A 21,734-nucleotide genomic window follows, 5' to 3' on the forward strand; every position below is an offset into this window, starting at 1 on the left:
TGGTAAATTAATTCTTAAATTTCTTATGTGTTTGTGCACTTATTGGCACAGTGTGGTGTTTTAATAATGTGTAGTGTAGAGTTCTACCATCTTTAGCGTAGATGGGGACGTGTAATTACTGTGCTTGGATGCTGACTGAATTGGTGAGCCCCCCTCCCTCGCTCCCCTCCACACAGCTCCAGGCAGTACTAGGTTCAGTCACGCAGCTTGAGGCTATTGCCAATGCACATCACTGTGGTGGGCCAGATGTGGGGATCCAAGGCACATATGCCACATCCCAACAAACAGGTTTTGGGTGCTATCCACGACTGATTAAGATCCTGAGCCAGATGCAATCACTCATCCTCTTTCAGAGAAAATTTCTCAGCCTGCAAGGTTTGGGCTGTCACTAATGATGAGATTATTGGCAGTTGGGATCTCCAATGTTAGGCATGTAATAGCGCCCCTTAAGGACATGGCTGCCAAGTATGTGCACTCTGTAAGCATATGGGGGGGAGTCATCCCAGATGTGCAACGGATCTTTCTGGATGCTACGAGGAGCACAGGGTGCAGCCAACTGCAGGTGCTGGTTCATGTTGGTACTTATGATGTGTGCCAATTTGTAACAGAAGAGTTTCTCATTTCCAGTGGCAATCTGAATTGATAAAGACTGGCAAGTCTTGTGCTGCAGTCATCACAGATGCCTACAGCAGTGGCAGCTCCACAGACAGACTAGCGATGCGGGTTGCCGACCCTGTTGCGAAGCCTGACCAATGCAAGTGTGTTTACAAGCAAGTGTCACAGCTGACAACAAACACATTTGTATGGCCAATGTCCATCAGAGGGCATCAACCAGCAGCAGAGAAAGGGGGCACAATGATCAATGAACTATTTGCTGATGTTCATGTGCGTGCAAATAGTCCCGGACATATCCTTCTGCCCGGGCTAGACAAGCGGGCACCCAGCCGTTCAGCAGGCAGTTCTCAACTAACCGAGTGCAGAGGAGACTGGCCGGTCCAGCGGTGTGCCACCTTGACCATCCTCGCTTCCGCAATGATTGTGAGATGTTGCTTTCATTGTGATAGGCTATCTACCAGCTGCTAACAGCAGATTGATTGGTTGATTTAAAGGTGGGAGACGGGACCAAACTATGAGGTCATTGGTCCCTTGTTCCTAATAAAACAATGTCACAAGTGTGAGAATAAAACAGGCAAAACATATAACACAAAGACAAAGACACAAGAACAAAGGGAAGGCAACGAACACTAAAAGGGGACAACAAAACAACAGAGACGGTAGAAACAGAAGAGAGTAAAACATGAGAATAGATTACAGTGGCTGGCCAACCACAAGAATAAAAAGGGAAAGCCAGCCACTCTGCAACATATTAAAACCTCTTCCCTAAAAGCACTACGGTGGAGGACACAGAGAGACAAAGGACATGTGCTAAAACCTACATAGAAGTATAAAACCCACTCTCACAGATAAAACATATAACTAAAGCTGCTGTGGAGACATTGTCACCCAACACCAAAGGCAGGGTGCTGGGAAAGTTAAAAGTCTGCCGCAGAGCGGCTAAAAGTGGGTAGTCCAGCAAGAGGTGAACGACTGTCATTTGGGAGCCATAGCGAAACTGAGGTGGGTCCTCGCAATGGAGTAGGTAACCATGCGTTAGTCACATACGGCCAATGCAGAGCCGGCAGAGGACAACTGGTTCCCTGCAAGAGGCCTGCATGGAAGACTTCCACACATTCATAGTCTCAATGGTCAGTACACGGGAGAAATTACTCGCCAGGGCATATCGGATGGACTCGAGCACGATATATGGCTGCCAGCTCTGCAGTGAAAACACTGCAGCCAACTGGCAAGGAGTGCTGCTTAATATGCCCTTCATGAAGATATGCAAAGCCTACCTGACCATCAGCCATTGAGCCGTCGGAATAAATCACTTCAGAGCCCCGGAACACATCAAGAATTGAGAGGAAGTGACAGTGGAGAGCAGTGGGGTTAATGGAATCCTTAGGGCCACGCAAAAGTTCCAGAAGAAGCTGCGGCCAAGGCGTACATCAAGGAGGCGTATGTGAATGGTCCGCAAGTAGAGGTGGTAAAGGGAAGGACTCCAGTTCGGAGAGGAGGGACCGCACACGAACCACAATCGTTAGCCCTGATCTGGGCCGCCGATGCGGGAGATGGGACTGCTGCGGGTGGGAAAAGGACAGTAACTCGGATGCTCAGGGGAACTATGAATGTGTGCTCCGTAACTGGCGAGTAGTTGCGCACGTCTGATCTGCAGTGGAGGGACACCAGCCTCCACCAGTACGCTGGTCACTGGACTCGTCCTAAAAGCTCCTATCGCTAATCAAACGCCACAGTGGGGCACAGGGTCGAGTAAATGCAATGCTGAAGGCACTGCCGAACCATAAACCACACTTCCATAGTCAATCCGGGATTGGACAAAGGCTCTGTAGAGCTGCAGCAACGTACAGCGATCTGCACCCCAATCAGTGTTGCTCAGGCAATGGAGGGCATTGAGGTGCTGCCAGCACTTCTGCTTAAGCTGACGAAGATGAGGGAGCCAAGTCAATCGAGCGTCGAAAACCAGTCCTAGGAATTGATAACTCTCCACTATAGTGAGTGGATCGCCATTAAGGTAAAGTGCGGGTTCTGGATGAACAGTACGACGCCAACAGAAGCGCATGACACACGACTTTGCGGCTGAAAAAAGTAAGCCGTGGGCTAGAGCCCACGACTGCACTTTGTGGATGACTCCCTGGAGGCGCCGCTCAGCAACAACAGTACTGGAGCAGCAGTACGAAATGCAGAAGTCATCTGCATTCAGAGAAGGTGAGACAGAGGCCTCAACAGCTGCTGCTAGACTATTAATGGCCACTAAAAATAGAGAGACACTGAATACAGAGCCCTGCGGGACTCCATTCTCCTGGATATGGATGGAACTATGGGAGTCACCGACTTGGACACGGAAAGTATGGAGCGACAGGAAGTTTTGGATAAAAATCGGGAGTTGTCCCTGGAGACCCCACTCATACAATGTGGCAAGGATATGTTGTCGCCAAGTCGTGTTGTATGCTTTACATAAGTCAAAAAACACAGTAATCAAGTGTTGCCGTCTGTAAAAGGCTGTTTGGATGGAAGACTCGATGGACACAAGATTATCAGTGGAAGAGCGACCCTGGCAGAAGCCGCCCTGACATGGAGCCACCAAGCCACGTAACTCCAGAACCCAACCCAACCCAACCGCCAACATATCATATGTTCCAGCAGCTTACAAAGAACGCTTGTGAGGCTGATGGGCCGATAGCTATCCACATCATCAAGCGGGTTTTTACTGGGTTTGAGCACCGGAATGATGGTGCACTTCCGCCATTGCGACGGAAAGACGCCATCACACGAGATTCGATTGAGGATGATGAGATGTCGCTTGTAGTGAGATGAGAGATGTTTAATGATCTGACTGTGGGTCCGATCTGACCCAAGAGCTGCGTCAGGGCAATGTGCAAGGGCACTGAGGAGCTCCCAATCTGTAAATGGGGCGTTATAGGATTCACTGCAGTGTTTAGTGAATTAGAGGATGTTCCCTTCCAGCTGCCGTTTGAGTGTGCGAAAGACTGGGGGGTAATTCTCCGACGCAGAGGCTCGAGCAAAGTGCTCGGCAGTCGCGTTTGCGTCGGTGCATAACTCGCCATTTATGGTAACACCAGGGACAACTGTTGGGGCCTGGTACCCGAAAAGACATTTGATCTTTGCCCAGACTTGGGAAGGTGACGTGTGGCACCCAATGGTGGAGACATATCGCTCCCAACACTCCTTCCTCCGTTGTTTGATAAGGTAGCGAACACGGGCACGGAGCCGTTTAAAGGCTATGAGGTGCTCCAGGGAAGGGTGACGCTTATGCTGCTGTATAGATCGCTGACACTCCTTAATTGCTTCAGCGACTTCCGGCGACCACCAAGGGACTGCCTTTCGCCGGGGGCACCCTAAAGAGTGAGGGATCGTGTTTCCTGCCGCAGAAACAATTGTGCTAGTCACCTGCTCAACCATCACATTGATGTTACCGTGTGGGGGAGATTCAGCGGTGACAGCAGAGGTGAAAGTTCCCCAGTCCACCTTGTTCAAAGCCCATCTGGGCAGGAGTCTGTGCACCTGACGCTGGGGCAGTGACAGGAAGATGGGGAAGTGGTCACTACCACACAGGTCATCATGTGCTCTCCAGTGGATAGAGGGAGAAGTCCTGGGCTGCAAATTGATAAATCAATGGCCAAGTAACTACCAAGAGCCACACTGAAATGTGTGGCGGTCCCAGTATTTAAGAGGCAGAGGTCGAATTGCGACAGTAAAGTTTCAACATCTCTGCCTCGGCCAGTAAGCATGGTACCACCCCACAAGGGGTTATGGGCATTAAAATCTCCCAGAAGTAGGAAAGGTTTGGGAGTTGGTCAATCAGTCCAGTTAATACATTCCAGTTAATACATTCAGGTATACTGCACCATCTGGAGGAAGATATACACTGCAGACAGTTATGTCCTGCGTCATCCTTATCTTGACAGCCACAGCCTCAAGAGGGGTTTGAAGGGGCATAGGTTCACTACAGACTAAGTTTAGGACATAAATGAAAACTCCACCTGACACTTGATTATAGTTGCTACGGTTCCTGCAGTATCCCTCTTAGCCGCAGAGGACAGGGGTCCGCTTTGCCGGGAACCAGGTTTCCTGGGGGGCAATGCAGAAAGCAGGTGTAAAGCTTAACAGTTGCCGTAGCTCAGCCAAGTGGTGGAAAAAATTGCTGCAATTCCACTGGAGGATGACATCGTGAGACTGGAAAGGCATGGAACATTCAATGAGGCAGTTTATGTCTCAGAGTCACCTGCTGCCACCGATTTATTGCCTGAGCAGTCTATATCGATTGTGTCTGAGCATCTGGCGAGATCTAGGTCCTCAGCGGACGCCAAAATCTCCACCCCACCCACAGCCACCACAGATCTTGTAGGTAGCGGTGGTGTGGGTGCCACCGCAGTATCCTTGATCTTAGGGGGTTTTCGTTTTGGATACTCTTGTCACTGCTCCTTGGGTTTACCTGGCTGGGAGGACTTCACTGGCTCAGTCTCCGGGACTGAGGATGAGTGTGAAGCCCTACGACCAGATGCTTTTGGGCTCTTCAGCCACTGGTGGGTGTCTTCTTTACCACTAGAAGGAACCTGGGACGGGAGTGACCCAAGGGACCCCTTCCTAGTGAGAGAAGCCGAAGAAGACTTAAGCTTCTCCAGCTTCGAAGTGGGGATGGACGTCCCAGATGGTTGGGGGGGGGGGGGGTGTTGCTTCCGAAGTAGATGGTGCAGGAGCAACAGGGAGGGAAATGACCCCCACCATCAAGGGGGCAGGTTTAGTCTTCTCGCTCTGAAAGATGACCTGGGTTGGCGGAGCTGATGGTGCCAGAACTTTTGTAGCGGTGGCGGCGTAAGACGATGTCACACACACACACAGGATGCAGGTGTTCAAATTTTCTCTTAGCCTCAGTGTAGGTCAGTCTGTCCAGGATCTTGTGCTCCATTATTTTCCTTTCTTTCTGGAGAATCCTGCAGTCAGGCGGGCAAGGCGAATGGTGCTCTCCACAGTTGACACAGATGGGAGGCAGAGCACATGGAGTATTGGGATGCGATGGGCGTCTGCAATCTCGGCATGTGATGCTGGAAGTACAGTGGGAAGACATATGGCGGAACTTCCAGCACCTAAAGCACCGCATTGGTGGAGGGATATAGGGCTTTACATCACACCAGTAGACCATCACATTGACCTTCTCGGGCAATGTATCACCCTCAAAGGCCAAGATGAAGACACTGGTAGCAACCCGATTATCCTCCGGACCCCGGTGGACACGCCAGACGAACTGTACACCTCGCCGCTCTAAATTGGCGTGCAGCTCATTGTCCGACTGCAAAAGGTTACTGTGAAATATGATACCCTGGATCATATTTAAGCTCTTATGGGGTGTGATGGTTACAGAAACATCCCCCCAGCTTGTCACTAGTGAGCAACTCCCGTCACTGGGCAGAGGATGCTGTTTTGATCAAGACGGACCCAGATCTCATTTTGGACAAGCCCCCCACCTCCCCGAACTTGTCCTCTAAATGCTGAACAAAAAAATTGAGGTTTCATCGTCATGAAAGATTCTCCATCAGCTCTCGTACATACAAGGTACCGGAGCGAATAAGATCCGCTGCCATCCTTAGCCTGACGTTCCTCTCATGGTGTGGCCAGGGAGGGGAACGATTTGGGGTCGTACTTCTGTGCGTTGAATTAAGCTCGTGATCGCTTAGAGATCGCTGGCGTTTCACCAAGCAAGAGATGATGGACTACGCTTTATCACGTGTCATCCACCCTGATGCCACCCACTCCGACCATGGGCCTTCCCCATGGGCGCCACCCAGCCGCAGCAAAGGCCACCTGGCAGGATGGCCATTGCCAGGAGTCCTGATGCCCCAGGGGGATGGGCATCTACCCCTTGGCATACGTGGGGTGTTAACAGCGCAGGCATCAGCAGAACGATCCCTGTGTGGTCAGGGGGCTACAACCAACAGGGTACATGGCGGCCCGGGTACATGGCAGCCCCACCACAACTGACTGGCTACCGTGCTGGATTACAGGCGCAAAGAAGTCCATAGTCATCGTCAACGCATAAATCAACACTGCACAATGCATGGTGGAAAACGCACCCAGGAAGGTTTCTTGCCCAAGAGATGGAGAATGAGCAGGACTGCAATGCGATGACAAGAAAGTGGGCCAAAGATCTCAATGCATGATGGACATGATGCACCTTATAAGGCACCCTTCCCCAATTGGCTTGCTCTTCAGGAAAATTTTGAAGAATGGAGGTCAAACCCTACAGGGGACCATCAAATAAAGGCTGAAACGTGTGAAACTCCTTTTAGTCGCCTCGTACGACAGGCGGGAATACCTCGGGCCTGTTCTAATCCCCGGACCCGCAGGGGAACTAACAGCAGACTTCGACATGAAATGGTTGTACGGGTATAGAGTCGAAGGGAACTCTGATTATAGGAATTAGTTGTTAATTGCTTGATCCCCAGAAGGGAACCTCATTGTTTTTTTTTTGAATAGTGTGTTACTGTTGGTGGTTTATTGTAGTTCCCTTAATGAAAAAGTTGGTTCTTGTTCCATAGATCTAGCATTTACGAAGAGTTTGTTCGAATTCCTGCCATGCTCCATTGTTTGCTGACATGGATGAAGGTATTCCGGGTTTAGATGCACCATCGGCTCGCATCCTTAAGCTGTAGGATCTTATGCAACACAAAACTGAACTTCTGATTCAGTGTCTACAGACTTTGGCTCGTGTTCCTCCGGGGGGCACCAGCGTTAGCCACTACTGCCGCGTTCCCGCCATTTGAAAAGCCTATTGAACTGTGGAGTAAATATACGGATCGCTTGAAACAACATTTTCTTGCCCACAGAATCATTAACACTGGCCAGCATCGTGCATTTTTTCTTGCCTATGTGGGTCACGACACTTATTGCTTAGTGCAGCAGTTGCATCCAGAGGTAGAACCCCATGCTGTCCCTTATGAACAACTGACCAACAGTTTAGCAGAATATTTTGATGCCAGGTCCACATCGCAGTAGATTGCTACAAGAGTATTTAAACAATAGTTTTGTATTCTGAAAAATGTCGACAGGTTGTTCCTTATGTGGATAAATGAAAAGCAATTGCAAGGCAACACTATTAACGAGAACTTCATTTGTGAGAAGGTCAGAATGATTTTTGCAAACTTTGTTAAGAAGACACCAGGATAATCAGTGACCAAAGAAGTGTTAAAGGGAAGCCGTGGGTGGTTTGAGAAATATAAGAGAAGAATCAGCATCCACAGCATTGCGAGGCATGGCGAAGCTGTCAGCTCTAATACAAAGGCAGCATAGAACTTCATCAGCAACTTCAAGATGCTCCTAGATTCTGAGGGTTATCTGCCGCAACGGGATTTTAATTGTGACAAGATAGGTCTATTCTAGAAAAAGATGCTGAAGTGAACCTTTACAACAGCAGAGGAGAATGCATTGCCCGGTCACAAGCCAATGGAAGACCATCTCACACTGCTATTATGTGCCAATGCAAGTGGCAGTTTGAAAATTAAATTGCTGCTTGTTTATCACTCAGAAACTCCAAGAGCCTTCAAGAAGTTAAAGTCCAGAAGAGCAGGTTAAATGTGATGTGGAGGTCCAACAAGGCTTGGGTGACGTGTGATCTTTTTTGTGGTTAGATCAATGAAGTGTTTGGTTCTTTGCTGAAAAATTATTTGTTCGGGATGAATCCACCACTCCATGTCTTTCTTGTTATGGACAATGCTCCTGCCCATTGTCCAGTCCTACAAGATCACCTTCTTGATGAATTCCAAATTGTCAAGATCCAATTTCTGCCTCCCAACACCACTCTATTACTCTAGCAACAAGTACCCCCCCCCCCTCCCTTTGTGCCTGATGAAGGAGCAACAGCATATCCTCCCACAGGGCAGATGGGCAGTCTGAGCGGCCAGTCTCCACACTGAGTCTGTCGTCACGCAACATGAACACATTACCACCTGCCACTCACCCTGCGGTGAGGGTGGATCCACCGCCTCGGCACACTGCAAGGTGTCTCAGCAGCTGAGCCTGTAAGTGCAAAAAGCAACACCTGAGGTGACACACCAAATTCTTTGCATAACTACACACTGACACAATAGCCTGAAGGCTGCTAACCATGGCCAAAAGCTTCCACTGATCGCTAACTGCAGGCACCTCTTCTTGTGTCCCCTCATAGCATGCACATGTCCTGTCCATACTACTAGGATGGATAATTATAAAAGCCCACACAGAAAGGTAAATACATAGCTCACTAACTTTCCTGACATGCTATCAATGCAGGCTGGATGCTTTACTGAGCTCTGTAGCAGGCCAATGAAAAGAAATGCGACTGTGCTACAGACTATGCAAATCTACACTTTAGTTACCGAAATGGGAGATTACACCTCTTAAATACAAAAGTATGCATGGAATTTAAGAATTAATCTATGTATGTAATTCACCTGCATTTGTAGGTAAATTTCAACTGTGGTGTTAGATTATATATTTTAATGTTTCTGATTAGCAATTATCACTTTTTGGATTAAATGATGATGATGAAAAGCTGAATTGGACTGCAGCACAGTTAATATAGAACATATATTTTGCAATAATTGTTTAAATAGTAATTATGACCATAATGAAAATAATATGGGCATGGGAAGAACATATAGCTAGGCAAATGGACAGCAGGTGGACAACGGAAATTCTTTGTTGTATTCCAAATACCAGGTGATACGAAAAGACTGAGACAATGCCCATATGGAGGGTGAGTAGATGGTGTTAGAAAACATGCAGGAGAAAGGTGAATGTAAATAAACAGCTGTAGACTGTGATATGTGGTGAAGTCTAGAGAAGGCCTTTATCCACTAGTGGCTATCAAATGGATACCGCTGCTGATGTTGCAAATATTAGCATGTAGGCAGACAGCAAACTTCAAAGCTCTGTATGGAGTGATGTGGAATGTATTGATGACAAACAACATTTTCTGTTTTTTGGGTTAACATAAACACAGAGGGTTAATGAGTTTGATTTTGTTCATGTTTTGTGTGGACGTGTAGATATGGCAATAGCTGATGATGGACTAGTGCCTGTATCACTAGAATCTCCTGACTAACTGGAAAGGTTTTCTCATTAATTATGATGCAATATACTGAATTATGCAATTTTCTGATTCATTAATTTACTGGTCATAAATTAACCATAAGACTAATTTAATAGTGTCCAATATACAGGGTGGTCCCGAATTCATGGTACAAACTTTAATGGTAGGTACAGGACATTGTAACAAGGATTTATTGTATAGGAATGTATAGTCGCAGGTGACGCGGTGAGGCGTAAACAGGGGAAAGAGAAATGGAGTGATCGGTTGGTGTCACTGCCGGTAGAGGGCAGTAGATGAACATGATGTATCGCAGTAGGGACAAGCGCCATTCACAATTGTGCTGCCGTAGACGATGGGTGACTTTACGTATGCAGAAAAAGCAGACATGCATTACATGTACGGCCGTGCAAATGGTAACGCCAGAGCTGCGTTACGAATGTATCGCGCGGAGTATCCTAATCGACGAATGCCGGATCATAGAATTTTTCAACGGTTACATCGTCAACTTTGTGAAACAGGTACGTTCGACGTCAACAGACATGACGCTGGTCGATTAAGAGCTGTACGCACTCCACGACTGGAAGAACGCATCTTGAACATAGTGGCTGATAGACCCGAGTCAAGCACAAGAACTGTTGCGCGTGACGTACATGTGAGTCATCAGACTGTATGCAGAGTGTTAAATGAAAATCGCTTACACCCCTTCCATTTTCAAAAAGTACAAGCATTGAATCCGGCAGATTATCCTCTTCGCGTGAACTTCTGCCAGTGGTTGTTGCAGCAATGTGCGTTGCAGCCGGATTTCGTAGGTCATGTGCTATTTACAGATGAAGCGACATTTTCACGCGAGGGTGTCTTTAATGCGCACAATTCCCATGTGTGGGCAACAGATAATCCACATGCAACGCGTCCACATGCGTATCAACAACGTTTCGGTATTAATGTGTCGGCTGGTATTGTGAACGACTTTTTGATTGGGCCATACTTACTACCCACGCGACTCTGTGGCGAAAGCTATCTTATTTTTCTGCAAGAAGTGTTACCAGAACTGCTGCAAGATGTTCCGCTCGCCATTCGTAACCGCATGTGGTTTCAGCACGATGGAGCGCCAGCACACTTCAGCACTGCTGTACGGAATTACCTGAATGCCACGTTTGGTGCTAGATGGATTGGGCGTGGTGGACCAGTCCCTTGGCCACCCCGATCTCCTGATTTCTCTTGCCTCGATTACTTTTTATGGGGACATCTTAAGAGCCTTGTTTATGAGACTCCAGTTGACTCAGATGAGGATCTCGTTGCTCGCATATCTGTAGCTGCTGCAGGTGTGCGTGAAATACCAGGCATCTTTGAACGTGTACGCCAATCGCTGCACCGACGCTGTCAAGCATGTATCGCTCATGGTGGACGCAATTTTGAACACTTACTGTAAACATGACACTTGTCAACAACGATTTCAATAAAATCTTTCGTTTTCCTTTCGGCCGTTATTTCCCCTGTTTACGCCTCACCGCGTCACCTGGGACTATACATTCCTATACAATATATCCTTGTTACAATGTCCTGCACCTACCATTAAAGTTTGTACCATGAATTCGGGACCACCCTGTATAAGGCTGCAGCACACAGGTAGCAAATGATACGGCTGTTATAAGCAGTGCAAAGGTGGCACCTGGGGGTGGAAAGAGCAAATCACAAACAACAATACTGTCACATGACTGCTTCCTGTGAAAAATGCTAGACACTATGAGAATTCATAAGAAAGTAAACATGAACAGTTTGAGTGAAGAACTGACAGCACAGTGCAGTGCAGTACCGTTACATTGTGCTATATAAGTGCATTTTCATGCAACAGTTTGGAGTCTATACTAAGTCGCAACTATACATTCTGTCAGTAAACAGGAGTTCTGAAACTAAGTGTTTAAGTAACTAACACAAAATAATTCACAACTGATGTCTGCCTTCCACTATTTCGAGGGAGTCTCAGTTACCACTCACAAAACTGAGCTTTTGCAAACAGTAGCGAGACTTGACAGTATGCCACTTCCTGATTTCAAACTTGTATTTTGCTAAAAAGTAACACCAGAATCAGCTCTATGAGTTGTCACAAAAAATTTATATGCAATGGTAAAGCTATTAAGTCCATACTGAAACACCTTGTATAATGTACAGTAATGTAAAATTTTGCTTTCAGTGTACATTTGACTGTAGCTTGGTCAAAATAGGAAACCGACTGAAAGCTAGTTGTTTACATAACTGCTACCACAGCAACAACCAATCAGCTGGTCACACCTTCTATTTTGTTCCCCCCTTGTCACTTAGCTCTGCTACCTCATGTGCCAGTTGCCATATCAGCTACAGACAGCACTTGCAGCTGGTAACGTAACAACTGTGATTTGTTTTCATTCTTTCTCTGTGTGTCATGTTTATTTTATAAAACAGAATGTTCTATACTAGCTGAGAAAATGCGCAAGAAAGTGATAAGACTTACCATCACACTAAGCAAACCCATTACTGCACATTAATGGGTTACATGCGAATATACCTGCAATTGAAATGCCTGTCTCTTGTCACAGAAGTGACATTGTCTGTGCGGACAACTAGCAACATTCACCCCTTCCATGCTCAGCTGTAAATCACTTTGAGGATGAGCGTTCAAGATGGCGGCGATTGAGAAGTTTAGTGAATTTGTGCCTCCAGTTATTTCGAATTTTCAAATGTTATCCGCCATCAATAGCAAGAAGATGATCAACAAAAGTGCTTCGCAAAGTTTCAAGTCTAGTGCCACGCAAAAAACCTGCAGTGAAAAATCATCCAAATCAAAATGTAAGTGTGTAACATGTGAAGTCCATCCTGACAAAGCAAAACTAGTTGAAACTATTAATTCGTTGCAAGAAATTGTGCGCAGATCCTTGGCAGAAAACAGAGTGTTAGCTGATAGACTCAAATGTCTTGAAAATGATCATGGAAAACTAAAAACCGCCGAGCAGGGCGTAAGTGAATTCGACAGAAATAAAGTGTGCACAGTAACTGATGATTCCGTCGCCATTTCAAGTTTTCCAACACATTCTGGGTGTACCGGTAACGCAAACCATAGCGCAATCATTTCATCGTCTTTAGTAATAAATTCTCCTGCCGTGCTTCAAAAAACGGTAGGCCTATCTACAAAAGATCAAATCGTGCACCATCTGAAAGAAAAGTCTGTTATTAAGCAAAATGTGGAACCCACACAACAGAGTCCGTGTAAAATAAAGTGTGCAGATATAGTAAATAGTGTGTCTTCTTCAGTAATAGCTCAAAAAAACAAATTCGATATCCCACTACAAAACGGTGGTCATTGTGAAAAACAAACTTCTGCTGCATACAATAAATTTGCTCCCAAGACCGCAAAGTTAGCACAGGTTCATAGTTATCAAAAAAGGTTACCGAATGTGCAAAAACAGAATATATCTACACAGCAAAAACACGTTTCAAAACCTTCTAGCCCCAAAACTGTGATAAACAAAAAAATTTGTGTGCTTGGTGACAGTCATGGACGTGGAATTTCAGCACTATTGAAAGATAAATGTAATTTAATGGTAACAGGTTTTGTGAAGCCAGGAGCGCAGTTTTGTGAGGTAAATAATCTAACAAACTCTACTGATGTATCACACTTAAGTAATTGTGATTTTGTCGTGCTTCTAGGTGGTGCAAACGATATATATAGGAATGAAACAAAAGGGTTTGCAAAAGAAATGAAGGAATGCTTAAACAACCTATTACATACAAATGTACTCGCTGTTAACATTTCTCATCGTTATGATTTGCCTTCCTGGTCCTGTGTCAACCAAGAAATTTACATTGCAAACAAACTGATATCAGAAATATGTTCTACATTTCATAACGTAGAGATAATTGATACATACAATTTAGGAAGAAGATTTCATACAGCTCATGGACTACATTTAAATATGTTAGGAAAAGACCAAATACAAGGTCCGGCAGAAAAACCTCCCCTTTAAGGAAAGCTAATAAAAACAAAACCAAATAAGGTAGAACAATTTTATTTATACTAAATAAAAGTACATATTATGCCATTTTAGAAAATACTCTTATGGTCTTACTTTTTAAATAAAACATCCCTTAAATGGCTTCCTGCACTGTCGACACACTGATTGAGTCTTTCCCTGAAGTTATTCATTACTCTTTGAGTCATTTCAGGTGGAATAGCTTCAACCTCTTGTGTAATTGCTTCTTTCAGGGCTCGTAAAGACTGTGGACGTTGTTCATAAACTTTTGCTTTTAAATAGCCCCAAAGAAAGAAATCACAGGGCGTTACGTCCGGCGATCGTGGGGGCCAGCCAATGTCTCCACGCAACGAGATCACATGTCCAGGAAACATTTCCTTCACCAATGCCAGTGACTGCCGCGCTGTGTGGGCTGTAGCACCATCTTGCTGGAACCACACGTTCTCTATTTCACCAAAAAGCTCCCTTAGTTGCGGTTGGAGAAAGTCGCGGAGCATGGCACAATAGCGTTCACTGTTGACGGTTAAATTCCTGTCATTTTCTTCGAAAAAGTAAGGACCGATCACTCCGGAATTGTAAACAGCACACCATACTGTTACTTTAGGGCTATGAAGTGGTCGTTGATGAAGTTCTTGGGGATTGTGTTCACACCAGTACCTGCAATTTTGGCTGTTCACTGTTCCGGCAATGTGAAAGTGTGCTTCATCAGAAAAAATCACAATATCGTTGGGACGAATGTTCCGAAGAAGGTCTTGGCACAAACTTACACGGACACCACAGTCTCGTTCACTCAGTTCCTGCGTAGTTACAATTTTGTAAGGATGCATTTTAAGATCTCGATGCAAGATTCTTCTCACACTTCGATCAGATATCCGTAATGCTGCCGCATGCTTTTTAGCGGATCGTCGAGGAGATTGTTGAACTGAAGCTCTAACTGCATCAACATTTCCGGGGCCTGTTGCAGTCCATGGTCGTCCAGGTGGTTTCCTTTTTAATGCGGAACCTGTCTCACGAAAGTTAGCAACCCAAGAATAAATTGTTTTCTTATCGGGAACAGGGTCCCGTCGTCCGAGCGCAAAGCGAAAGCGAAAAGCACGTTGAGTATTAATAGGCGATTCGCCATTTTGAATAAAATCTTCCACTACGAAGGCACGATGTTCACCAGACCACGCCATGGCGTACACTGAAAACGGCACGTAGGCAGCTACTTAACGACGCGCCCTCCACCACTCTGCTCCTTCTACTGTCCGCTGCACGTTACTTTGTAATCGGGGAGTTTTTTATGCCGGACCCTGTAGTAGAAAAACTCCGAAATCATATCCTGAAGAAATCAGCCCCAAGTATCAAGATCGCCAAACAACCACAAATTACAAAATGGTTTAGGCCAAAAACAGAAGCTTTGATGGAAGCAGAACTGAACTCTGCTACTGAAAATTGCGTGCAAGAAGCCACACACAAAAATAAAATCTCGGCCAATTTTTTAGGGTAAGTGCTGTGTCAGAAATACCTTTAGAAAAGAAATTAATTAAACCCTTAACTGAAAAGTCACAAAGTCCATCATTTCTTGTATTACACCATAATGTCCAGTCATTCAGAAATAAGATTCAAATGCTGGAAGTGTTACTTCAGTCTCAAATAAATCCAAATGTAATATGTATTACCGAACACTGGCTGTCTAAAGAAGAAATTCAGTCAACCTCTATTCCAAGGTACTCATTAACAAGCTTTTATTGTAGGAATTTCTCCACACATGGCGGTACTGCTATATTTGTAAAGGACCAGATAAAATTCAGTGAGGTAGACCTAAATGAACAGATTGCATTATCTGAAGATAAGGAATTTGAGCTTTCTATGGTTAAGCTGCCTGAACTAAACTATATAATTATAAATGTATACAGAGCACCAAGTAGTAATATTCCAAATTTTATGACCAAATTAGAAGTTCTGCTGAATAGTGTCAGCTCATTAAATATGAGAATAATACTTTGTGGCGATTTTAACATTGCTTTATCAAAAAACAGTAGAGCTAAACTTGATTTGTTAAACATGACCAAATCCTTTAATATGATCCCCACAATACACTCTCCAACAAGATCAACAGAGCATACTGATTCAATAATTGATCAAATCTTCATAACTGATACTGGTTACAAATTCACTGGCGAAGTACTGAGCATGGGATACAGTGACCATGATGCTCAGCTACTGAGCGTTGACATGGAAAATAGTAAAATCAGCCCCAAAAAAGTATTTCAAAGAAGAAACTTTTCAGATGACAATATTAAGATTTTTAACTTCCTATTAGCTAAGGAAAATTGGGACAGTGTTTACATGCAAATAACTGTTGATAATATGTTCTTAAGCTTCCATAACACCTTCCTTTATTACTTTAATACAGCATTTCCTTTTGAAACAAAAACTTCTAGCAATCAAAATAGAAAGTCGTGGGTAACAAAAGGAATCAAAATTTCTAGTGAGAGAAACAGATTTCTCCAATATTGCTCCAAAAAATACATAGTCACTGAAGAATTTTCTGACTATTGTAAAGCCTACAAAAAAACTTATCTTAGAGTGATTAGACAGGCAAAACTTTTATGGAATGACAATTTCATAAAAAACTCTTCAAACAAAATGAAAGCTATGTGGAAAGTTATTAAAAAAGAAACTTGTAGTTCAACACCTAAAAAGGAAAACATTTCTCTAACACTTAATGACTCTAAGGTCACAGATCCATACACAGTTGTAAACAAGTTCAATGAATATTTCACCTCACTAGCAGAAGATCCCATTCAGGCAAACTGCAAGGTATCGTTCTTCAATTCCACCAATACGTCAAACAGCACTAATGCTACAATGTTTGTTTATGAAACAAACCCTGATGAAATTAGGAACATAATAAAATTGTTACCCAATAAAATCTCTAGTGGCTATGATGAAGTACCTGACCTCATATTAAAGGTGTGTGCTCCCCATATAGTAAAGCCATTATCAACCATCTACAACCAATCATTAAAAACTGGCATTTTTCCAGATGCTCTCAAAATAGCTAAAGTCTCACCATTACTAAAGAAAGGTTCCCCTTATTTAGTATCCAATTATAGACCATTATCCATATTAAGCATCTTTTCAAAAATCCTGGAAAAACTTTTTTATGACAGGCTTATAAATTTCATAAAAAACCACGCACCAATCAGCATTCAACAACATGGTTTTAGTAAATCTTTATCCACCCAGACAGCAATTTTTGAACTGTTGGACCACATACTGAAATCAATTGACCAACATAATATAGCTGCAGGTATCTTCTTAGATCTCTCTAAAGCCTTTGACGTACTAGATCATAAAATACTGCTTGCTAAATTGGAAAGAAGAGGAATAAGAGGTGTGGCTCACAACTGGCTAGGCTCTTACCTACAAAACCGCAGACAGAAGGTATCACTTCAATACGATATTAATGTACAGAATAAAATAAATAATACAGTTTTCCTCTCGGAGGAAAGAACAATAAGATATGGTGTTCCCCAGGGTTCTGTTCTAGGGCCATTACTTTTCCTCATTTACATAGATGATCTTGTTGAACATATGAGCCCACAAAAAACTATCCTGTTTGCTGATGATACAAGCATAGTGTTGACTGGATCTAGCCCTGAATCCCTTCAGACAATATCTGATAACTCCATGAAAAAACTTTCTGAGTGGTTTAACAAAAATGGCCTAATTGTTAATAGTGGGAAAACTGTATGTATCAACTTCCATCTAATTCCCACATCCAATCAAAAAACTATCCAAGTAAAGTTAAATAATGATAAAATTGAAAATGTAAATGCAACAAAATTTTTGGGTCTATGGGTCCAACAAAATTTAAAATGGGACACACATATAAACAACTTATCAAAAAAAACTCTCATCATTGTGCTATGGACTAAGAATACTAAAATCTACTACAAGTAAATCCACACTAATGCAAGCATACCATGCGCAGTTCCACTCATTGCTCCGCTATGGAATCATCTTTTGGGGAAATTCAACTCACAGCACAAATATATTTAAACTACAAAAAAGAGCACTGAGGATAATCTGTGGCCTCAAAAAGCTGGAATCCTGTAAATGTCAATTTATAAAACTTAATGTTCTAAGCATCCCATCCCTATTCATTCAAGAAACAATCCTATTCACCAGGGAATACCTCTCAAGAACAGGCAAATTAATCCAAAACAATGATATACACGCTCATTATACCAGAGGGCAATCTAATATCCATCAAATTTTTTCAAGGACATCATCATACCAAAAATATATAACTCATCTGGGCGTCGTATTACACAATAAAATTCCAGAACAAATAAAAACTGCTCCAGATCCAATATTTAAAAATAAACTAAAGGCATTTCTCACAAAGCACTGTTTCTATTCAGTACAAGAATTCCTGGAAATGAAAAATTATAAAGTTCCTTTGTAAATACTGTGATTAGAGTAAAACATTCTGCAGGCAAAATAATAACCTAATTTCTACTATACACAACTATGTTTCAGTTTCACTTCCCCAAATTTTTTAACTCACTTTTTGAATGTACAAGTACACATTCTATTAGTATTAAAACTTAATTGTCTGTGAAATCTCAATGTTAATTTTATGTTTAATGTAGTTTTTTAAATGACATTGTCCTTCTGTTGTGTTTCCAGTTGACATTTTCACTATTCTGTAATCTCAGTGATTATTTGTGTAAATTTAAAGTAGCACTACATTGCCTACATGTTTCTGTTGTGTTTCCAGTTGACATTTTCACTATTCTGTAATCTCAGTGATTATTTGTGTAAATTTAAAGTAGCACTACATTGCCTACATGTTTCTTAGTTCCCCATGTAAATTGTTTGTATTCTCTGTATGTGAAGTTACTATATTCATCAATGAACAATTTTGTGTACATTTTTTAAATGGCAGTCCATTGCCTATTTTTTTCTCCATACTACATATTTGTTAAGAAAAATGACTTGTCCTATATCATGTGTACTTTGTACAATATGTGATCCACAGGATAAATAAATAAATACAAATACAAATACCCTGTTACTTTGATTCAGGTATAAAATGGTAACAACTTATTTCTTTGGCATTTATTGTTTGTTTTTGTAATCTTCTGGGACTGCTGCATAATAAATGTCTTTCAGGGACATAATACATTTATATACCCAGTTATGCTGCTACGATTATTACTTTTATTTGACTATAGTCCTATACCAGCTACATAGCCATCATTAACTTATATGTAATGGAACATCTTATAAATTTTTGTACGTTTGTTGTAGTGCAAGTGTGTTACTTATGAATAATATGGTTCTACATACATTTTCTAGTCCTGACTTCCATGCAATATCATTGTTTCGGTTGCTGTCTATTTGCTATTGATTATATTTTATGTTAATGTAGCAATAGTAATCAGTTCTGTAGTGGTCAGGAATAAATCTTAAGTCTGTTGTTGACATTTAGTGACAGCAGTTGTGAGAAATGATTAGCAATTTGTTATTTCTGTTGCTGTCTATTTGTTTACTGATTTCATTCTTTTGTTGTTATTCTAGTTGTAATCTATTGTATGTTATGTTCTGAGATTTCATTAATCATGGTCAGAAATTAACTTTCTTCCCAGTCGAAACTTTGTGACAGCAATTATTTTAGATGATCGACAATATTGTATGGTTACATCTGCTTATTGAAAATTCTACCAGCAATGTGATTGGGTTATATTGAATGGATATTTGTGGTGTTGTGTTATTTAAGATAAATTTAATCTCTGGTTGAATTATGGTTTATCCGGGATCTTGGTGAATAATTTCAAGTGTGTAAATATATCTCAATTTCCTGCAATATATTCATTATCAGTCCTTCTGGTGTTACGTGTAGATGAATACAGAGATATACTGAGATATACTTACACACATGAAATTATCCACATTTAATCCTCGATGCATGAGTTGATCTATAATATACACATTTTATCGAAAATTTTTACTGTCATTATCCACCAAGATCTTGGATAAACTATAATATAACCAGAGAGAAAATTTATCTTAAATAACACAACACTACAGATATCCATTCAATATAACCCAATCACACTGCTGGTAGAACTGTCAATAAGCAGATGTAACCATACAATATCGCTGATCATCTGACATAATTGCTCTCATAAAATTTCAACCGGAAAGTAAGTTTATTTCTGACCATTATTAATAAAACATCAAAACATAAAAAACAACAGGTTACTACTAGAAGAACAATGAAAGAATATAATCAGTAAAGAAATAGTCAGCAACAGAAATCACAAAATCAGTGATCATATGTCATGAATGCTGTTAATAAATGTCAACTACAGACTAAGATATAATTCTGACCACTATTACAAGAAGTGTCAGAACATACTACAAAACTGATTGCTATTGCTACATTAAAATAAAATATAATCAATAACAAATAGACAGCAACAGAAACAACAATACTGCATGGAAGTCAGGATTAGAAAATGTACGTAAAATCATATTATTCATAAGTAACTCACATGTACTACAACAAATGTATCAAAATTTATAAGATTTTCTATTACAGATAACCTGATGATGGCTTTATAGCTGAGATAAGCCTATAGTTCAAACAAAAATAACATTCATAGCGGTGTAACTAGCTATATAAATATATTATGTTTGTTTTTCTGTGCCCATTACCATAATTTTCAATTGTCAGTATTTGTGGTGTTACTGTTTTATTTCTCTTCAATTTTTTGTCAACATTTAACAAAGTGAAACATTTCTAATTGGAAAAATGTATATTACACTGAATACCTATCAATCCGTATTCGATGTTCCTGTCTGCCACTAAATACCTCTTCTGTGTGTGAGTAGCAATCTATCCTTTTCATATTGTAGTTATTGCATTCTGAATTTTAAACTGTCTGATTTTACAATTATAGTAACTCCATCGGAGATACGATAACCTAACCATCAGTGCAATACCAATGACAGATGTAACATCGGAAACTCTCTTCCCACCTTATGGAAAAGACTAGCAGATCTCTAATAGATCTCCATCAGGTCAATAATTTTCTAATTCCGGCATACTTATAGTTGTTATTCATCTACAAGGGAAAGTTATTTTTATACACAGCAAATATTTGCTACTAAATTAGGGCATGAACTATTTTAAAACTGAAGCCAAAATACCTGAAAATAGCCATGGTTCCTCAGACTTTCAACAAATGTATGCCAACTTCGGCCACTGAACATTTCTCCACTTGTGTCAGGTACACTCGGGGGCTTGGCCTGAGAAGCAAGTATCTCAACCCCACAAGCCTAAAACAAATAATTATGCTCACACATGAGAAATATTTTGAAAAATAATTGAAAAGGCACAGAATGTTAAGTATAACCTATAGGAAAGTTCTGGCAGAATGTAAATAGTTTTGGATTAAAGGAGACCACTCACTGAAAAGCGATCTTAAGTACGTACACAAACACGCACACACACCACCTATGCCCCTCCATGGCACTGGCTAGATGCTCAGCATTGTGTGCATTGTGTGTCCACCCAGCACCATGTAGGGCACAGGAGAGAGAGAGGGTGTGTGTGTATGTGTGTGTGTGTGTGTGTGTGTGTGTGTGTGTGTGTGTGTGTGGGAGGGGGGGGGGGCATGGGTCGAAGACAAGTGACTTTCATAATACACGTATAAAGACCCACCTTAACAACAATTAGGATCACCACAATACCACAGAGCTGAGAGATACCATGACATTACAAAAACAGATGTACTACATTGTATTAATACTTGATATTGCTTTTTGATGGTTATACAGTAACAACACTGGCCTGTCTAAATTATGACAGAAACTCTGTTATTTAAAAATAAGTAAAACCTATATTAGTGAAAATGCAACAGTAAATATGTCAGCATATGACAATGACAATGTAGTATCAGTGAAGTATTGAATGTAACAGCATCGAAGCATTGTACCAACGAGACAGGTGGCATTCCTCAACA

The 21,734-nt window shown here is 42.1% G+C and overlaps 1 protein-coding gene across 1 annotated transcript in view; it reads right to left on the reverse strand.

The window, feature by feature from the left end:
* LOC126253446 (protein ecdysoneless) overlaps positions 1-21,734 on the reverse strand; it is a 104,940-nt gene that overhangs the window by 33,166 nt on the left and 50,040 nt on the right. Inside the window, exon 7 of the mRNA XM_049954792.1 lies at positions 20,920-21,048. Within this exon, the coding sequence (XP_049810749.1) occupies positions 20,920-21,048 (129 nt within the window). The remainder of the gene's footprint in view (positions 1-20,919; positions 21,049-21,734) is intronic.

Source organism: Schistocerca nitens, chromosome 4 (genome assembly GCF_023898315.1).
Source record: "Schistocerca nitens isolate TAMUIC-IGC-003100 chromosome 4, iqSchNite1.1, whole genome shotgun sequence".
Taxonomy (NCBI): Eukaryota; Metazoa; Arthropoda; class Insecta; order Orthoptera; family Acrididae; genus Schistocerca; species Schistocerca nitens.